Source organism: Ostrea edulis, chromosome 9, assembly GCF_947568905.1.
Source record: "Ostrea edulis chromosome 9, xbOstEdul1.1, whole genome shotgun sequence".
Lineage (NCBI taxonomy): Eukaryota > Metazoa > Mollusca > Bivalvia > Ostreida > Ostreidae > Ostrea > Ostrea edulis.
The window spans coordinates 27,397,256-27,414,626 of NC_079172.1; the positions used below are offsets into that span (position 1 = coordinate 27,397,256).

General features: G+C 35.0%; 1 protein-coding gene across 1 annotated transcript; it reads right to left on the reverse strand.

Moving 5' to 3' along the window:
* On the reverse strand, nt 1-15,637 carry LOC125658314 (X-ray radiation resistance-associated protein 1-like). Its single transcript, XM_048889537.2, has 13 exons — nt 15,505-15,637; nt 11,132-11,343; nt 10,674-10,818; nt 10,457-10,554; nt 9,714-9,859; nt 9,341-9,442; nt 8,835-9,139; nt 7,039-7,472; nt 5,841-6,419; nt 5,420-5,579; nt 2,138-2,250; nt 1,580-1,747; nt 1-583 (listed from the first exon to the last, which is right to left on the reverse strand). The coding sequence occupies exons 1-13, from the start codon at nt 15,608-15,610 to the stop codon at nt 470-472; spliced, it is 2,682 nt and encodes an 893-aa protein (XP_048745494.1). The 5' UTR covers nt 15,611-15,637; the 3' UTR covers nt 1-469.
* Nucleotides 15,638-17,371: the final 1,734 nt, after the last annotated feature.

Below are 17,371 nucleotides of genomic sequence, written 5' to 3' on the forward strand. Positions count from 1 at the left end.
TTAATAACAGTTTTTATTGTAATTTCTTGTGCACAAAAGTTCAACCAACTTTAAAAACACTTACACAATTAAAGCTAGCTGCAGTTTGATCCCATGGTAAAAATTAGGAGCTCCTACGAAACTGCAGCTACCACAAAGCGACATTTATCATTTTAGAAAATACAATATTTATCTAACAAAAATATTAAATAAGATATCACAGATATTAACACAATATATGAAATAACAAGGTCAAAGATCAATGCATAAACAATGCTAATCAAATGTAAGAAACTGGAATATAATATGTATAGTTCTTCATTCCACATCATCAGTACAAATGACAATCAACACGCCGACGGACTACATCTCATGTTGTTCCAATGGCTACCAAGTTTCTGAATGAGCTTGATGAGTCCGTCATAAAAATGCATCATTCATGATTCGTAGTCTGTAGTCTCTCTGGAGTTTGTATCTGATTGACTGCACTTTAATTAATTGAAAGAGGTCTGTTGGCCAGATTTTGTAGTTCTTGCATCGCTTTCTTCATTTCTTTCGCCTCCTTCATTGAACTGACCCGCACAGCATTGTATCGAGACTGAATCTGTAAAAGACATGTATGCAAACAAATTGCGACCGGAAACACTACTCTTTAGAAATATGAAGCAAAATTTTCTCTGAGAGGAAAACACACTGCTGTGAGATAAGAAACTAAAATTAAACAAACTGATTCCTAATAAAAACAAGAAGCCTATAGGCCACATTGTTCATCTGTATTGTTGAAGTATTCATCCACCCTCTGTAATTTAAAAAAAAACAACCCTGGTGTGGCCCCACCCTACTCCGTTGTTGAGAAGAAGACATAACAATATTTTCCTAAGTGCATGTACTCCAATGTAAACCTTTAAAACTGTTCATTGTGGCCCCCATTAACCTGACCCCAGAGGTTAACAAGAAAATAAATGTTACAATTCATATCATTGTATTATTTGTGAATAAGATTTTTACAAAAGTTTGCTCTACACTCCAATATGACATTCTATACTCCTCTGATCATGGTGTGAACAGAATCAACACTAAATGGGGATGGAATTTTGAAGAAAAATTTCTGATTTATTTCAAAGTAAATCTTCAAAGCTCTGTTATGGTTCCATTGTGAACTTGGGAGCCCAATGTAAACAAGCTGATTTTACACTACATGAGGATGCTTGGATATTAATTCAACAATTTGTAGTTTTTTGGTAATTTTGAAATAAAAATCCTATCAACATGTCTATCAATGTAAATATTAGTTTGATCCCATCCCAGCCTAGGGGGTCATGGTGTGAATAAACTTTAACCTAAATTACCTGAGGATGCTTGGCTGACAATTTGTAGAAGAGTTGTTTGGAGTATTTCATTCAGTGGGGTTTGTAATTTAAAAATAGGGACTTTACATTTTCACTCAATGGTGTATTTATCCATTACCTTTGAAACAATAGTGCTAAATGTAATTCATGATTATATACCAAATACAATGCAGTACATCTGCTTCGACCAAATCCACATCAGAGTAACTTGTCGATTGTGTTTACCCGTCAAAAAAAGAAATTTAACTCACTTCACTAAGAAGAACTGGAGCCTGGTTGAATTTTTTCATCCTCCTGTTGTCTTTGAGGACACTCGCGAGATTAGCCTCCTCTGTAGTGTTTCGATCTTTCAGATTCCCTAACACATCATCAATTTTCTGTTGCTTTGTTTTACGGGGAGGCTGAGGAGGCATTTGCCACTAAAAATAAAAATAAAATTCAGCAACTAATTCATGAACATAGGTGTGTCCTAAATCAAAAGCATACATGAAATTTAAGAGAACAATTTCAAGGCTGCATTGGGATAGTATGTTGATTGCAATCAGTAGCTACGATACATGATTTCATTACACTAAAAACCAACTGCAAGCTGAAAAGAAATATATCTTTTCTCCAAGTCGGTGCAATAGCTGTATTTGCTCAAAATGACATTGAGCATGTTCTAGACATTTACGGGTAAATTTTCAAAGCTTATAGTCATCTAAATAGGGTAAACTTTCAAAGCTTATATAGTCATCTAAATATTTATGTAACCTAGACACTAGAATGCCTTTATTTTGTGGGTAAAATTACAGATTTCAAGGCGTTACCTTTTGATAAGGAGGTACTGGTTTGCCCACTTTATGGAGCAGAGCCGCGGAGTCTCGGTACACCAGTTCATGGTTCAATGCATACTTCAAAGCTTTGATATTACCCTGCATATCTGTAAAATATAAACAAGACTCACTCCACACATCACCTTTGTTAACTAGTGGAACATATGAAATGCAAGTAATACATACATAACTGTACAAATATGTTGACGTTATAGCTACCGTTAGAGTGAGCACAGCTACATGTATATGGGCAGATCCAAAATTTTCCTTATGGAAGTGGGTTCCACCCCATGCATTTTTAGTGATCTAATAGAAATTATATTTATTTTCTGCCTAGCCCATAGGTGGAAGGTCCAGACCCTCATAATTATGTATGCCTGACATAGCCTCTATTAATGGAATTAAGATAATCTGTAGTGCACTGAAAATTGCATAATAGGATGATAAAAATCATAAAAAATCATTATCTATTATAATTTAAGGCAAGGCGGTGATTATCATAATAATCCCCATGTACAGAGTGTAGTAATGATATTTTTACTTTAATACATTAATTGCTGTATAGCAGGGTTTTTTCTGCGGGGTGATAAATTTGGCTTATTTTAGCGGTTGGATATACATGTAGCTTTCCACCAATATTTCACTTGCCAGATATGTACCCAATTACGATTTCAGTATTTGCAAGAGAGATAATTCTTCCTTGCCTGCCAAAATTTATTCCGCTAAAATTATCAGTATACCTTTGAGCCAGCAAATCGCCAAATTTTAAACCCGCTGAAAAACTGCTATACGGTAAATAATGCAGCATTCGCATAATGATTAAAAATTTCTACATGTTTGACCCCCCCCTCCCTCTCCATTGTAATGATAAACTGAAATCCATTCACAAACCTAGATTTAATCAAGTTGGTTGTGGTTATTTGATGTCAAATGTTTTCATAGACACAGATATACAATAATGAACTTTGTTGATTTCCATTGTCATGTACATGCATGCTAGATTCAACCTTCAACTTCCAAAATTTACATCTGGATTAGATTTAGAACTTAGATTCATATTCCAGTCGAGGGATGAATGAATGCGTTACTGCTCTTATAATGGTCCTAAACTTCACAAAAACCCTTACAAACACAGATACATTGCTAGATCCAATAAATGTTCTACCCAATAAGTGTTCTGCCAAGCCCCTCTCTTTACTCCTCAAGAAAATATTAACTGTTATTGAAGGAAAAACTTCCAACATATTGTGCCACAACATATGCCAAAAGTGGTGTAAATTAAATAAGGAAATACATGTATTCATATCTGGTGATCAATCATTCAAAAATTACTTTGTGAAATACCACTCTGATTCTATGCACAAATACTCTGAAGTTGATATGAAAAAATGCTGGAGTTCCTCATTGACAATATCTTTGAACTCTTTGGTCGAATGGTGATCAGGTCTTCCAACAGTCTGTTGGAATTCCCATGGGTACGAATGGTGTTCCTTTATTAGCTGACCTGTTTTTATATTCTTAAGATGCAGAATCTATTCAAAAGCTTCTACATGAGATGAAAAAAATCTTAGATATTTTATTGAACATAGATGTTATTTTGGCAAACTTACAACTCAACCTTTTCACAAATGGGATGACTTCAGTTTCTCCATCATCAACTTCCCATATTTAAATAGCAATATTCCATTATCACCTGCATATAGTGTTTATGTTTTTCAACTGATTCAATATGCAAGAGCTTGTTCTGCTTGTCAGTTTTAAATTGAGGCAAGCTATATTAACAAATAAGTTGATGTTACAAGGGTTTCAACAGGCTCGTTCGAAGTCAGCAATTTGCAAATTTTATGATTGTTATAAAGATTTAATTTACCAATACAACGAACCTGTCATTGGGTGAAATGCTGTCTGACATGTTTCATACCAATTGAGGTCATTCTTTCCACAAAGATTTTGACTAAGCATTACTCTATTTACCCTATCAAGATACAGGGCTAACGGTGGGTATGACCGGTCGACAGGGGATGCTTAATCCTTCTAGGCACCTGATCCCACCTCTGGTATGTCCAGGGGTCTGTGTTTGCCCTATTCTTAATTTTGTATTCTTTATAGGAGTTATAAGATTGATTACTGTTCGTTATCTTCACCTTTTCATCAGCCACTACTTCAGATGTAATGTGACGTCAAAAATCATGCATCAATTGTCTTGCCATGGTATTACATTTTGTTACATTGTACACTAGGCCAATACAGAACACTGCATTGTATAGTGGATGAAATTTAGATAATCTACGAAAGTTCATAATCCGAGATCAAGGAGATGTGATTTTGAGAGGTATCCACCATTTTTTATGAGGGACATCTGCGATTGCAACAACAACAAAAAAAAATTCTAGGGACAAACGTCCGGTTTCAGCTTGGATTTTTTCATGAACTTTAGTAATTAGTAATCGCACTTACAAGCTAACACTTTGCACTGGCTTGCTGTGCTTGTTATCAAATAATAAATTTAGTAAATTTCAAAATTCAGAAATGGAACTATTTTATCCCTTGTTGAGCACAATTGAATGACACAGATTACCAAAGATAGCAACAGATTTATTATGCTTTTTGGCATTTATGTCATATGAACCCAGATAAAAAGGGAAACTACTAGTGACCCAGACTATATGTATTTTCTTATCTTATACCTAAGGTGATAGAGGTCTTCCTCATCCAATGGCAAGTCTGCATGCCTATCAAGTTTTGGTGATTTCAAGTGGAAGAGAAATCGCTTAAATCCCTACTACCGTTTTCCTATATCACTGTTCAGTTTACTTAATAATTGACCTAGATACACCCAAAAATTTATAGCACTCATTCTCATCCCAAACAAACTTAGTATAATTATGACACACAACCAGTAAACCATTTTACCAATGACCTTTTCTGACCCAAAATTTATATGGATTATCCTCGTCCCATGGCAAATCCGTGTGTGAAGTATGGTGACTGTAGGTAAAACATGAAATTACTTGAGGATATCAGTTTGCTTGAACTTAAGACTTTTTGAACCCCAAATCAATAGACCATTCTGTTCACATCACAAGTCTTGTGTGTGAGATATGGAATCTCCAGGTGAAAAGAGAAATCACTTAAGACCAGAAAATCAATATGTCTATGGATGTATAGACGGACATATGTTTTGACAAAGATGGACAGACGATCTGATTCCAGTATACCCCTCCCAACTTTGTCCTAAGGGGTATAGATAATGTAAACTATGTCAGAAGAGCAAACCTTTAGGAGCAGGGAAATCTTGATCATCATCCACATCTAGGAGAATCTCATATCCCTTGTATTTTTCTGGGACATCTCTTCTTTTGGGTCGTCTTTCTGGTTTTCCTTTCCTCTTTGGTCTTGTTGGTTCTGGTTTACTCTCTTCCTCTGGTTCATCAACCTTCAATTAGATTACAGTTTTGTTAAGAGTGTATGACATTTTCCTTTTCCTTTATGATTCTTTTTGAAATAAGCATCTTATATGTAGATTCAAAACTGAAAATGGCTTAATGGTTCTGGAGAAGAGTTCAAAAATGTTGAAAGTATGTATATATTATACAAGACAACATACAGATTTCAATTTGAGATCTAAATAGGATTTTGGTAAACTTACAAAAACACTCGATTAAAAGCATCAAGTAGTTTCTGAAGTATGGTATACCTGAGTCATGAAGAACGCAGCACCATTGTCATCCTTCTTTTTGTCTGCCTCAGGAGGAGTAGTGGGACCCACATGAGGGGATGGAGGAACAGCAGAGGTGTCCTCAGGGGGGGACTGCATTCTACTGTAAACAGCAGAGGGAGGGATAGTCGACGATTCATCTGGTGGTGACTGCAGTCTACTATACATAGCAGATGGGGGTACTGTAGAGGATTCTTCCGGAGGGGACTGCATTCGACTGTAAACAGCAGGAGTAGGAACTGTTGTTGAGGCCACTGAAGGCTTTGGCTCATCTGGAGGGGAGTGCATCCTTCCGTATTCTGGAGTAGGTGGTACAACAAATGTTAGTTCTGGGGTCTCTGACTTTGTTGAACCATCTGAATCAAAAAGTTTGTTATATTGGGGCGATGGGGGAATTCCCTCTGGTTCCACAGTCTTGGATGCTATTGGAGGCAGTGGAGGTTGATGAAGGTCAAGGCCATCTATAGTCCGACTTTTGTCTTCCTTTGGAGGGGGTGGTTCAAGCATAAGGCGTTCTTCCAGAGTCAATTTTGGAATCTTTGGAACAATGGAGGAAATCTAGAAAAAATCAAACCATCTAATCAAGGTGCACATGCAGATTCTGAAAATATTCACAATATGAAATACAAACAATAAACTATGCCTCCATTGAATATCAGCCCAGTAGTTGATGGAGAAATCTATACCTAAACAAGCTCCAATATTGGGCCAGGGTAATTTTTTCTTAATGATTTGCATCCCTATGTGTGGGTAGCTCTTAAAACCATGAGTTTGAAAACAAGCAACTATATACACTGTACATTTTTGTTTAGTTTTACAAATATTTTGCTCTTTCCACATGTATTTTATGTTTTCCAAGGACATTCTAAAATTGTTATAGTTTGTTTCAATGTGGTAAAATTGCTGGTCTCTGTATGAATAATTTGCCATTTTGACATGACATTGTGTTTTGACAAACATGTTATACTAAAAATATTTTAAGAGACTGATAACATTCTCCCTTTGTATCTTTTTTTTATTTATTTCACGTTCATTTTTCTCTTTTGATTTGTCAATTTTAATCTGATGCAAAACAGAAAAAAAAAACTAACCATTGCTCTAGCCTTAACTGAGAAACTATTTCAAGGACATTTACTCATAATCTTGGGTTTAGAAAATGTGTACTCTTTTACTTTACCTTTCGTTTCTTCTTCTGAGGTACAACAACTTGGGGCTTAGTCTTGGGTTGCTGACCTTTTCGCACAAGTTTAATTCCAAGTCTAGCGGTAAGGAAACGTTTGAGCAGAGGGGGATCCCCACTGTGATTCGATGTCAAAGGGTTATCATGAATAACCAGTTCAACCAGCATGGGCCATGCTGCCACAGCAAGCAGGGCCTCCTCCTCAACAATCTGGTTGTGCGCCAGATTGAGGTATGCAAGTTCTGGAAATGGAGGCAGGGTGGAGGCTAGATGTGCTGGTGGTTCCATTGAGTTTTTGTCTTTCACTTTTCCAGGTTGTGAACGAGAGGAATCTTTTTCCATTGGTTCATTTTCATGAAGGTCAAGGTCTTTTATGGCGTCTGATAAGTCACCAAAATCAGCACTAACATCATTAAAGCTGGCAAATAAATCTGGAAAAAATGTGAATATATATATAGTATGAAAACATACTAAATCAAATTTCAACTGTGCATGATAAGGGTAGCATCATCACTAGCCAAGGGTTTCAATCTACTACACCACTTGACTAGTGATGATGAAAGCAGTGGAATGGATAGAAGAGAATGGACAGTCAGAATTCTTTGGTAGTGAAGATGGCACAGGGAGAATGTAGTGAGACATCATTATCAGTTATTAGGTACATGTATGTTTCAATGAAAATGCTTTTAAAAATTGGTGATTCATGAAATAGAGGAGTTGCAAATAAAAGTTTCCTAATAAAACCAATGTACTGTGGTGACATTGTTTTTACACCTATATGCTCTCAAGAATAATACCGTATATACTCGCCTATAAGTCGGATTTTTGAGAGTCAATTTTTGGTCCAAAACTCTATGTCCGACTTATAGGCGCGTCCTAAGAAGATTGGTATTTTTCTGGGAGGCGTAATGTAGTGGTTTTTTTTTTAAACAACTCCGACGATTATCATGGACTACCACACAAATGATTATTGTTCACAAATATCTAGACATAGTGTATTGTTTATGCATTTTAAAATCATGTATAAAGTACAAGTATTTACATATTTTTGTTTACTTAAAAATTATTTACCCGTAACTAATACTTTCAATTCAACTCATTTATCATTTATCGGTAAAATTGAATCACGAACCCGATTTAATATTGAAATATTCATATGTATACCGACTGAAATATATTTCATAAAAAAATGAATATTGTTAACAGATAATTTAGATCATCATTCTTGACTCTTAAAAACTCTATTGTTGATACAATGAATTATACCGGAATCCCACAGTAACAGTTTTCATGAGGCGCGTGCCACTAAGTAAACACGGTGTCAGGTACTGGTAATTAGGAGACCATAATTGCTTAGATAAACAAGGGATCATTGCCCATAACAGATCATATGGCTTGGATATTTAGCACCCCATAATTATAAATTTCTCAAAATATTTGTTGAAACATAGGTAAAAACACTAGAGCATTGACTTGAAATTGTCAACCGATTCTGACAAAAATTTGTACCGACTTATAAGCGGGTCAATGGCAAATTCCTACAAAGTAACCCTAAAAAATACAACCGACTTATAGGCGGACCGACTTATAGGCGAGTATATACGGTAATAAAAAAAAAAATTAACAGAAACTGTAGGCCACATTTCATGTAGGATACACATTGGAAATACAATAATTGAAGTGAAGTCAAATAGCTGGATCATTGTTGTCAATTTGTCACATATCAGGGACAGTTGAATTCCAATATTTTCCAGTAAAGAATTAAAAGCAGAGTTGACTAGTACTGAACATACCAGTGGTGCTTTCCATAGGTTTTGCTTCTTTAGGGGTTTTCCCATTCATTACTTCTGATTCTTGAGCAGCTGTTTGCTGTGTTTCTACTTTTTCAGGTCGTGGATCCTGCTTTTCTACCTTTTCAGGGGGTGGATCCTGTTTTTCTGTCCTTTGACCTCTAGCTGACCTTCTAGCGGAGTGCCTGGCTGACCGTTGAAGGCGTCTTGTAGATTTCTCATCATCGTTAATAATCATCGTTCCCTCCACAGACTTTAGCTGTGGAACATAGTATATTTCGTTCTTTTCTAGATTCAGGTGCTTTAGTCTGAAATCATACAATTCCAATGCTCTTTGAAGAATTAATTTAAAATCAAACATTGACTCGAATGTATTAAATTGAATCCAAGCAAACTTTACTGAAAGAAAATTGAAGATTTCAATACAAAAAGTAGACAAAGCTGAAATGAAAAGAAATCTATGATAATCATTAGATCTCCCTCTCTCTCTCTTTGTAAATAAAACAAACCTTTTAAGACCTGCTAAGGCAGCAAATATAGCCACATCAGAAAGGCGATTGTCATCAAGCATCAGTATTTCCAACTTTGAGTAACGCAATGTTCTGGTCTTACTGTAAATTAAGGTAAATCATAATCAATTAACAAAACAACAATATTAAGTCTATGTTTAGAAGGGTTTCAAAGCAATGGCAAAAAAAATACATGGAGAAATAGATGTGTAAGTTGAAATCTGTCAAACAATTTTTAGTTATACACTAGTTACAACTATCAGTGTGCATGTGCATATTAAACATAGGAATTTTCAAATCTCCATCATTGATCATCAAGTTCTGTTGAATAATTTTTTGTATTCATAACCTGTTGACTACATCTGATACTAACGTTTCTCTGTCCACATAAGGAAGTGCAAAATCGGCTGGAATAGTGCGGAAGTTATTCCCCGTCAGGTGAAGTATCTTCAAGTTTGGTAATGTTCCAAGATTCAAAAGGTCATCCTGAGATAGGTTATTATAGGACAAATCTACCATCTGGAGTGTGAAATGAATATTCAATGCATAAGGTTTTAATGACATTTATGATTGACAAGCAACAACATATACATTATTGGAACACAAACAAGATTCAATTTTTAGAATTGCAAAATATCAACAACAAAAAAGTTAACCATCCACTAATAAAGAATAAATACTGTATTCATTTTATTCAGCACCCCTATTCATCCACGAATGAAAAATAAATACTGTATTCATCTTATTCAGCACCCCTATCCATCCACTAATAAAGAATAAATACTGTATTCATCTTATTCAGCACCCCTATCCATCCACGAATGAAGAATAAATACTGTATTCATCTTATTCAGCACCCCTATCCATCCACTAATAAAGAATAAATACTGTATTCATCTTATTCAGCATGCACCCCTATCCATCCACTAATAAAGAATAAATACTGTATTCATCTTATTCAGCACCCCTATCCATCCACTAATAAAGAATAAATACTGTATTCATCTTATTCAGCAACCCTATCCATCCACTAATGAAGAATAAATACTGTATTCATTTTATTCAGTAGCGGGGGGTCAATGGGATAAATACAGCATAAGTAACTTTTAAACATACCTCTAAATAAGGATAATCTCCATTCTGAAGCTTGATACCTCTCAGTCCATTAATTGGCATTTCTAGTTCTCTCAATATTGGAAAACCTCTAAATGCCTCTGCAACATAATGGAAAAAAATTATGAATTAGAAAGCATGACATCAACAATATATACGCATGAATCTTTCTTGTACTTATGACAATGATAGTGTCAGTCCTTTATATTTCTGTACTCACCAAACGGTAAATAGTTCTCAGCAGCATTAACATAGGCTACATTATCAAACAAGGCAAGGTCATCTTCTTTGACCTCTGACATCTCTTGACCTGATATATTGACAGAACACAAGTCTGATGGATCTTCCACACAGCAATGTTTCATCTGAAATTATTTTGAAATCAGAATATGTAGTGCATGGAGTGTAGATTGACAAATTGGTGTTGCTTTTAAGATATTCCATTGATAACATCCACTGTTACAGCCTTTGCCACAGGTATTAAACTGAGTCACTCTCTGACCAGACTGGCAAAATTTTCATAGCGTTTTTGAAATTCTCCCTCTACAGCATGATGTAATAATCACAATTGTCTGATATATCAAGAAAACTTTGCATTATATGGTAATATCAATTGGTACTATATCATACAGTTATAATCGTTTACTGTTTTGAATCACATTTAAAATTAATTTTTACCAGAAAGAAGCCATCCAGTATAGGAGCCTCTTCCTCCTCTTCCATTTCATCCTCTGCCAGACTCTGAACAGCCATTGTTATCTGTGTGCCCTCCCTTTCAGCCTTTTTCCGTTCCTCCTTGATTCTGGAATACGTCCTTGGCTTGGCACAAAGGACTGCCTTGAAGCGGCGCCGTTGTTCTGCCCTCTGAGATACAAGCCATGCTCCTCCCCCTTTAAAGATTAACAGATTTATGTTACTTATTGCAACTGCAGCAAGAAATGATCAACAATTCAACATTGTGTATAGAGAGCATATTAAAGTGTTTTACACAACTCTGATAGATAGATAGTTCTCATTCCTCAGCTAGCTAAAATGTTCAGCCCTTTTTATACTAATGAATTGCCTTGCATAGTCTTAAAATACTAAGCAGTTTGTTTATATTATGGGGGTAAAGTATTCAACTGCATTATATTCATCAAGAAAAATTTCTTTACTCTATCCATATTCATAGTTACCAATCATGCTCTGCAGAGACCAAAATCATAGACAAAATATCCTCATGCCTTTTAATAATTATACATGTAAAATTACCAACTCTTTCTGAAACATTCTATATACTTATCAAAATGATTTATTGTGGTTTTTTTCATATGCAAGATTCTCTCAGCGAAAAAAAAATCTACAGGAACAGAGAAGCGAATCATCACCCTCTGCAATTTTATATTCCCATAATAGGATCAACCTGTAGATATTTATTTCATTATTAACAAAATTTAATGATCTGGTGGGTCTAACTAACGAGATTTATTTAGCCCTTATTTTACACTGTTATGAACTTAATTTGCTGCACTCACCCTAAAACTAGCCCAATGATCAATATATTACAAACACAGGTACTTGACATTTTAAATATATATATAGAGAGAGAATTAAAAAAATGATATACATTTATATACATGACCTTCGAATTGAAAGAGGAAGATGTGAATTTATAAAAAGCAATACTGGCCAGAAGATTCCTTTAGAAACAAACAAAAGAATATGAGAATTGTGTAACCTAAATTGTATAGAAGATGAATTTCATTTCCTCACTGATTGTCCATTCTATGTTGAAGAGAGAAATATGTTTTTCATGATATATACAACCTCAACAAAAATTGTATCTATTTAACAAACAAGGACAAATTTTACTTGGTTGATGATTAATGAAGACAAACCAGTAATTGTCAAATCGAGTGAATATTTAGTGCAAACTTTCAGAAAAAGAAGTGATGCTTTAAAACTGCAAAAATTATTATAGTTTATTATTCATATGTTGGTATAACACTTATATTGTCCATTTACTTATTGTTACAACTGATATGCAATTCATATATGTGTAAGTTCTTGTTTCCCCCATATGATACATCCACAGGAAGTTTGCAGTTCATGTAGTCTGTATCGTTAATGTTGTGAACTTTTTTGAAATTTCCTTCTTTATAAGCTGTCTTGCTGTTATGCCCTCTGGGCCCAAAATTGGAAACTTATTTTAAAATACCTTATCTATATATTCTAAAACATCAAACACTTGTGATTACTGATGGGGTTGTTTATGATCTAAAGTACAAATGTGTACTTAAGAAATGAACATCACTTTTGAGCTGTTCATGGTCAGTATGAACGGATTTGGATTTGAGGCAAATTCTGTGAATCGCGCTAGCGATTCACAGAGAATTTGCCTCAAATCCAAATCCGTTCATATTGACCATGAACAGCTCAAAAGTGATGTTCATTTCTTATATTTATATTCATTTACTATATCACCGTTTGTTTACATTGCTTCTAATTTGGTGCATAAAACGAACTCCTAGCCTCTGTCACAGTTGTTATTGTGACGTATGTCAACACATAAACCTGACGTCACATTTCGTCTCACCCTGCATTTTATCAACATTGCAAGGTGCACTGTATTTTAGGGGTAGGAGACTGCAAGATTAGGATGATAATCCACGTAAGTTTACAATCTTAATCCAAAGGTGTGACTTGCGAGATTTTTGTAACAGTTCTATTTTTTTCAATTCATTACACTCTCTCAGTCGCGTGCTTTAAGCTAGTTCATAATCTGTTCATAGTCAATGTGAACGGATTGTGTCGCGCGCTGAAATTGGTTGGTTCATAGAGGAAAATGCAATTTGTAATATAAATACAAAACTATAACTTTGAAATATACACTCAACAGTGTGCGAAAGTAATGGTGGACTGATAGACAATGTCTACAGAAAATCTTGTCAGTTTCAATATTGATCAAAATGGTGATAGGAAATATAACCAAGCCATATAAATGTCTATGTTACATTGATTCGTTTCTGCATGCCCACCTCTTTGCTATAATAAAATATTCCATACTCCGTACTCTAATGACAAATCATTCGAATCAGTATATTCCATTTTTAATGGTGTGTGTGTGTGTGTGTTAACAGAATCAATTTGATACTCGATATTAGAGGTGCGCGGTATTACCGGTATACCGGTGTACCGGTATTTTTCTGGTACCGGTATGTACCGCGGTACACGAGGCGAAATACCGGTATATTCAAGTCTGATAACTCTTAACAAAAATAGAAAATTGAAACAAGAAAAAATAATTAAAGAAATTTGTGTACGCAGTGACTCACTTTATTTACATCGTTCCCTCGTTGTGATGCAATGAAAGGTAAGTCTAATAACTGTACACAATCGGTAAAACATACGAAGTATAAATTGCGATGATTTGATTATTAATGATATGAAAACAAATCAAAATTAAAGAAAAAAATAATAGAAAACATTTCATTAAGTTATTATTTTAATATATAAGGTAGATTATAAAAATTGTTTTTATGTTGTTTGGTTTATGCTGGTCGAATACCATTTCCGCCTCTTAGGCAAACCCCAAGTAAAAAATAAAATAAAATGGCAGATGCAGACTTGTGCGTTCGAAACCACCGTTCGTCCGTTCGTCGCGCGAGTACAAATTCCTGCCGATTCTGAACGCCGAGTTAATGGGTTTGAGGTGCAAGAATGTAGGAATTGTGGTCGAAGAACAAGAACACGTTCGTGCGCACATGTTCTCGTTATTCTCTTTAGAGAAGTGGACAGGCGTATTCTACATGTAGAAGTTCTCGTCATTCGCGACTCTAAGAACTTCTAGACTTTGAGATCGTGTCAAATAAAATCCACAGGTTTCCCCCTATTAATTATTTTAATAGTCGTTCCAGTCAGTAGTCTAGTCACAGTCGATTCTAGTCATGATACAGAAACACTGCTATATTGTATGTACGGTATACTTTTATGTTTGGATTAAACTTTTGTTCTGTTAACTGGTTTAAGATTTAAATAAGATATTTTCCTTATCATTTATATTTGAATAAATTAAATGCAATTTACAATCAATAAACTAATAACAGCTCATTATATACAATAAATCACAACTAAAATCCACTAAAACTGAATCATACAATTAAAAGATTAAATCTGCGGTATACCGTGGTATGTACTGCGGTATTTTGCAAATACCACGGTACACCGCGGTACCTTTATTTTCTGCGGTACCCAACTCTACTCGATATGTACTTTCGCTTTTATCTTCGTGCGCATTTTTTGTTCTTCTTCAATCAATTAGAGGGTGCGCACCCTGGCATGGAGTGGACAGCAGGTGTAAGTTCCAGTAATTCCCATTGTATCAGAAAATTATGAGAGAGAAAAAACAAGGAGTTTTCAGGATCATTGGAAAAACAACTGTGACTGGTTAGTGTTTGAAAGTACCGGTAAAATGCATTGTTCCGAATTTGTCATGAACAGGGGATAAATTGGAATCATTATTTAAAACTGTGGATATCTGTACTTTCATTTTTTAATTAACAATGGAGGTTGCATGCTAATTTTTTTTAAACGGTCCGTATGAATTTGTTGTGGTCTGTAGGAAATAAAATGACTGCAAACTGAATGTCTACAGGATTTTAAAGTTAGTTTAATTCGCACATTGGAAATAGATAGTAAAAGTAGATTTTCAGCTATTCAAAATAATTTCATTGAGGAAGAAGCTAAAATTAGGCTAAAAATGAAATGCAGATTTTGTATGAGTAGCAGCTTAATTACTACTAACATCAATTAACATGACCTGAATCAAACTGAAATTGCCAGTGATTTGGTATCGCGGGTTTGATATATATTACGTCGTCGGACATTAGAAAAGGAAAATTTTCCTGTGTAGAGTTAAGGTTGCCTGTATTGCACATTAGTGGAATGTGTGTCCCGTTTTTCTGCCACAAGGCCTACTGTGTTTACAAGTGCGTGCAATGGAAGTGACATAGTTGTGTATTAGAATTTAACATTAAAATTAAAACACAAATCTGAAAAAGATATATTCATACCATCTTCTGTAGTTTGTAGGAGTCCTCTAACTGGAAAGCAGTTCGCAGCAAACGAGTCAGATTCCTCAGGATCTGCAAATTTCACCCATGGTATTGCGGCCGCCATTTTTAAACATTGCTAGGGAAACAAACTGGTCTCGATAAAACGAGACATATCATTTTAATGTTTATTTTGGTTTGAATAATTTTTATTTAATATTACAAAATTTCAATCAATTATTTTGTAAAAAAATAAAAAATAAACCATATGAATATTTTTTTTTTAAAAAGCAAAACCCATTTGATAGATTGTACATAAACATATTCGTTTAATGGTGGTCATTGACTGTGCCTGGAGCAAGGCAAGATTAGTGGCGTTCCAGAAACTTATCCTGTTATGTCATGCTATCAGAGACTTCTTATTGTCGTTCGCCTTCACACTTGGATTAGTGCTTTCTCTTTGTAAGGCATTCTTCTGTTCCATCAGTATAGCTTCTCCTAGATAGTCGTATCTGTTGCATCAATGTCTGGTGGTTCTTGCATGTGATTGTCTGTAGAATGTGGGCTGTATCCTGTTCTGCCTCACCACACGGGTACATTGGAGATGATAAAACTTTCATCACTCTGTTTAGATGTTGCTTTAATCTGTGTTGCCCTGTCATCAGTCTGAAGATGATAAAGTTTGGTAAGGTCTTGACAGCTGTTGGTATATTTGTAACTGTCTTGTTACTAGGGTTGACGGTAGGGACAGTTTCTACAGTCAGTTGGCCCAGAAAATAGATGATTTCAGTAGGAGTCCCAAAATCTGGCATTCAAATAAGGAATATATAAGCAAATTCAAACTACGTTTAATTTGATCCAAAATTGCTTTGTGTTGTATGACAGGAGCGTGAAGTTGGCATAAAATTGCCAAAAATGGAAATATCAATGAAAATTTTCATAAATTCTGGGTGTTTTCCTTTCAGAAAACATACAGCCCATGCGTCGAGCAAATTTATATTCAAACACATTTTTTATCTTCTCTTAATACACACTATATATTAATTTCATTTTGCTCGACGGATGGGCACACCTTTTCTTAAGCAATAATAGTTATGGAAAAAGGCGTAATAATGCTATAAAATAAGAAATAACTTTTGTTGAGATAGTATACTTGGCATATATTTAACTTATTCAAAACACAGATCAAGCTTGATTCAAGACACATTTAAATCCGAGAATTTTGGGGGGCCTTTTGATGTACACAATCGTACCTTGTTTTGAAAATACACGTCCTCATCTTTAATAGGCAGAATGGCTTTTCAATCTGATTAAAACCAGATCCTGAGATCCGCTCACTTAGATCGCTACACTAGGATCTGACGTAACCCTAACCTTAACCCTAGTTTGTCGTTCTCCGTCTGGATATTGGATGTAAATACCAGCTCCTCCGTGTTTTGTTGCACTTTGGCTGATTCATCTGTGAATACTCTTGTCCAAGATTCAAGTAAGCATGGATCCTCTAGCATGGTCACAGTGAGAGTTTTCTTAACATTGTCAGACTGCTCGCGTTGGAAAGTGATGTTTGGTACTGATGTTTGCATAGTGACATTTCTCAGTTTTTCTTGACAAGGGTGGTCATTCATAGAGAAAGCAATGGATTTGACTTGCTTTCGTAAAGTTTCGTGGTGTTTTCTCACTAATACCTTTGTTTCTAATGCAAAACTTGATCAGAGACATTTGTCTATGATTTGTTTCGAAACATTAACTTTCTGATTTAAAAAAAAAATTAACAGTATTGAATTCAATTCCATTCTTTATTGGCATGCACTAAAGCACATGCAAGTGTTGTTAGCCATGTAGTATAAAATACATACATAGTTACATACGTCCCGTGGAGATTCGGGTT

Bases quoted from the DNA above. Each gene is read 5' to 3' on its own strand.
- LOC125658314 (XM_048889537.2), bottom strand. From the start codon at position 15,610: ATGGCGGCCGCAATACCATGGGTGAAATTTGCAGATCCTGAGGAATCT. The intron at 5,580-5,840 runs GTATACCATACT...ATCTAATTGAAG, and splicing joins CTGCGTTCTTCATGACTCAG to GTTGATGAACCAGAGGAAGA. The intron at 1,748-2,137 runs GTAACGCCTTGA...TTTTATTTTTAG, and splicing joins CAGTACCTCCTTATCAAAAG to TGGCAAATGCCTCCTCAGCC.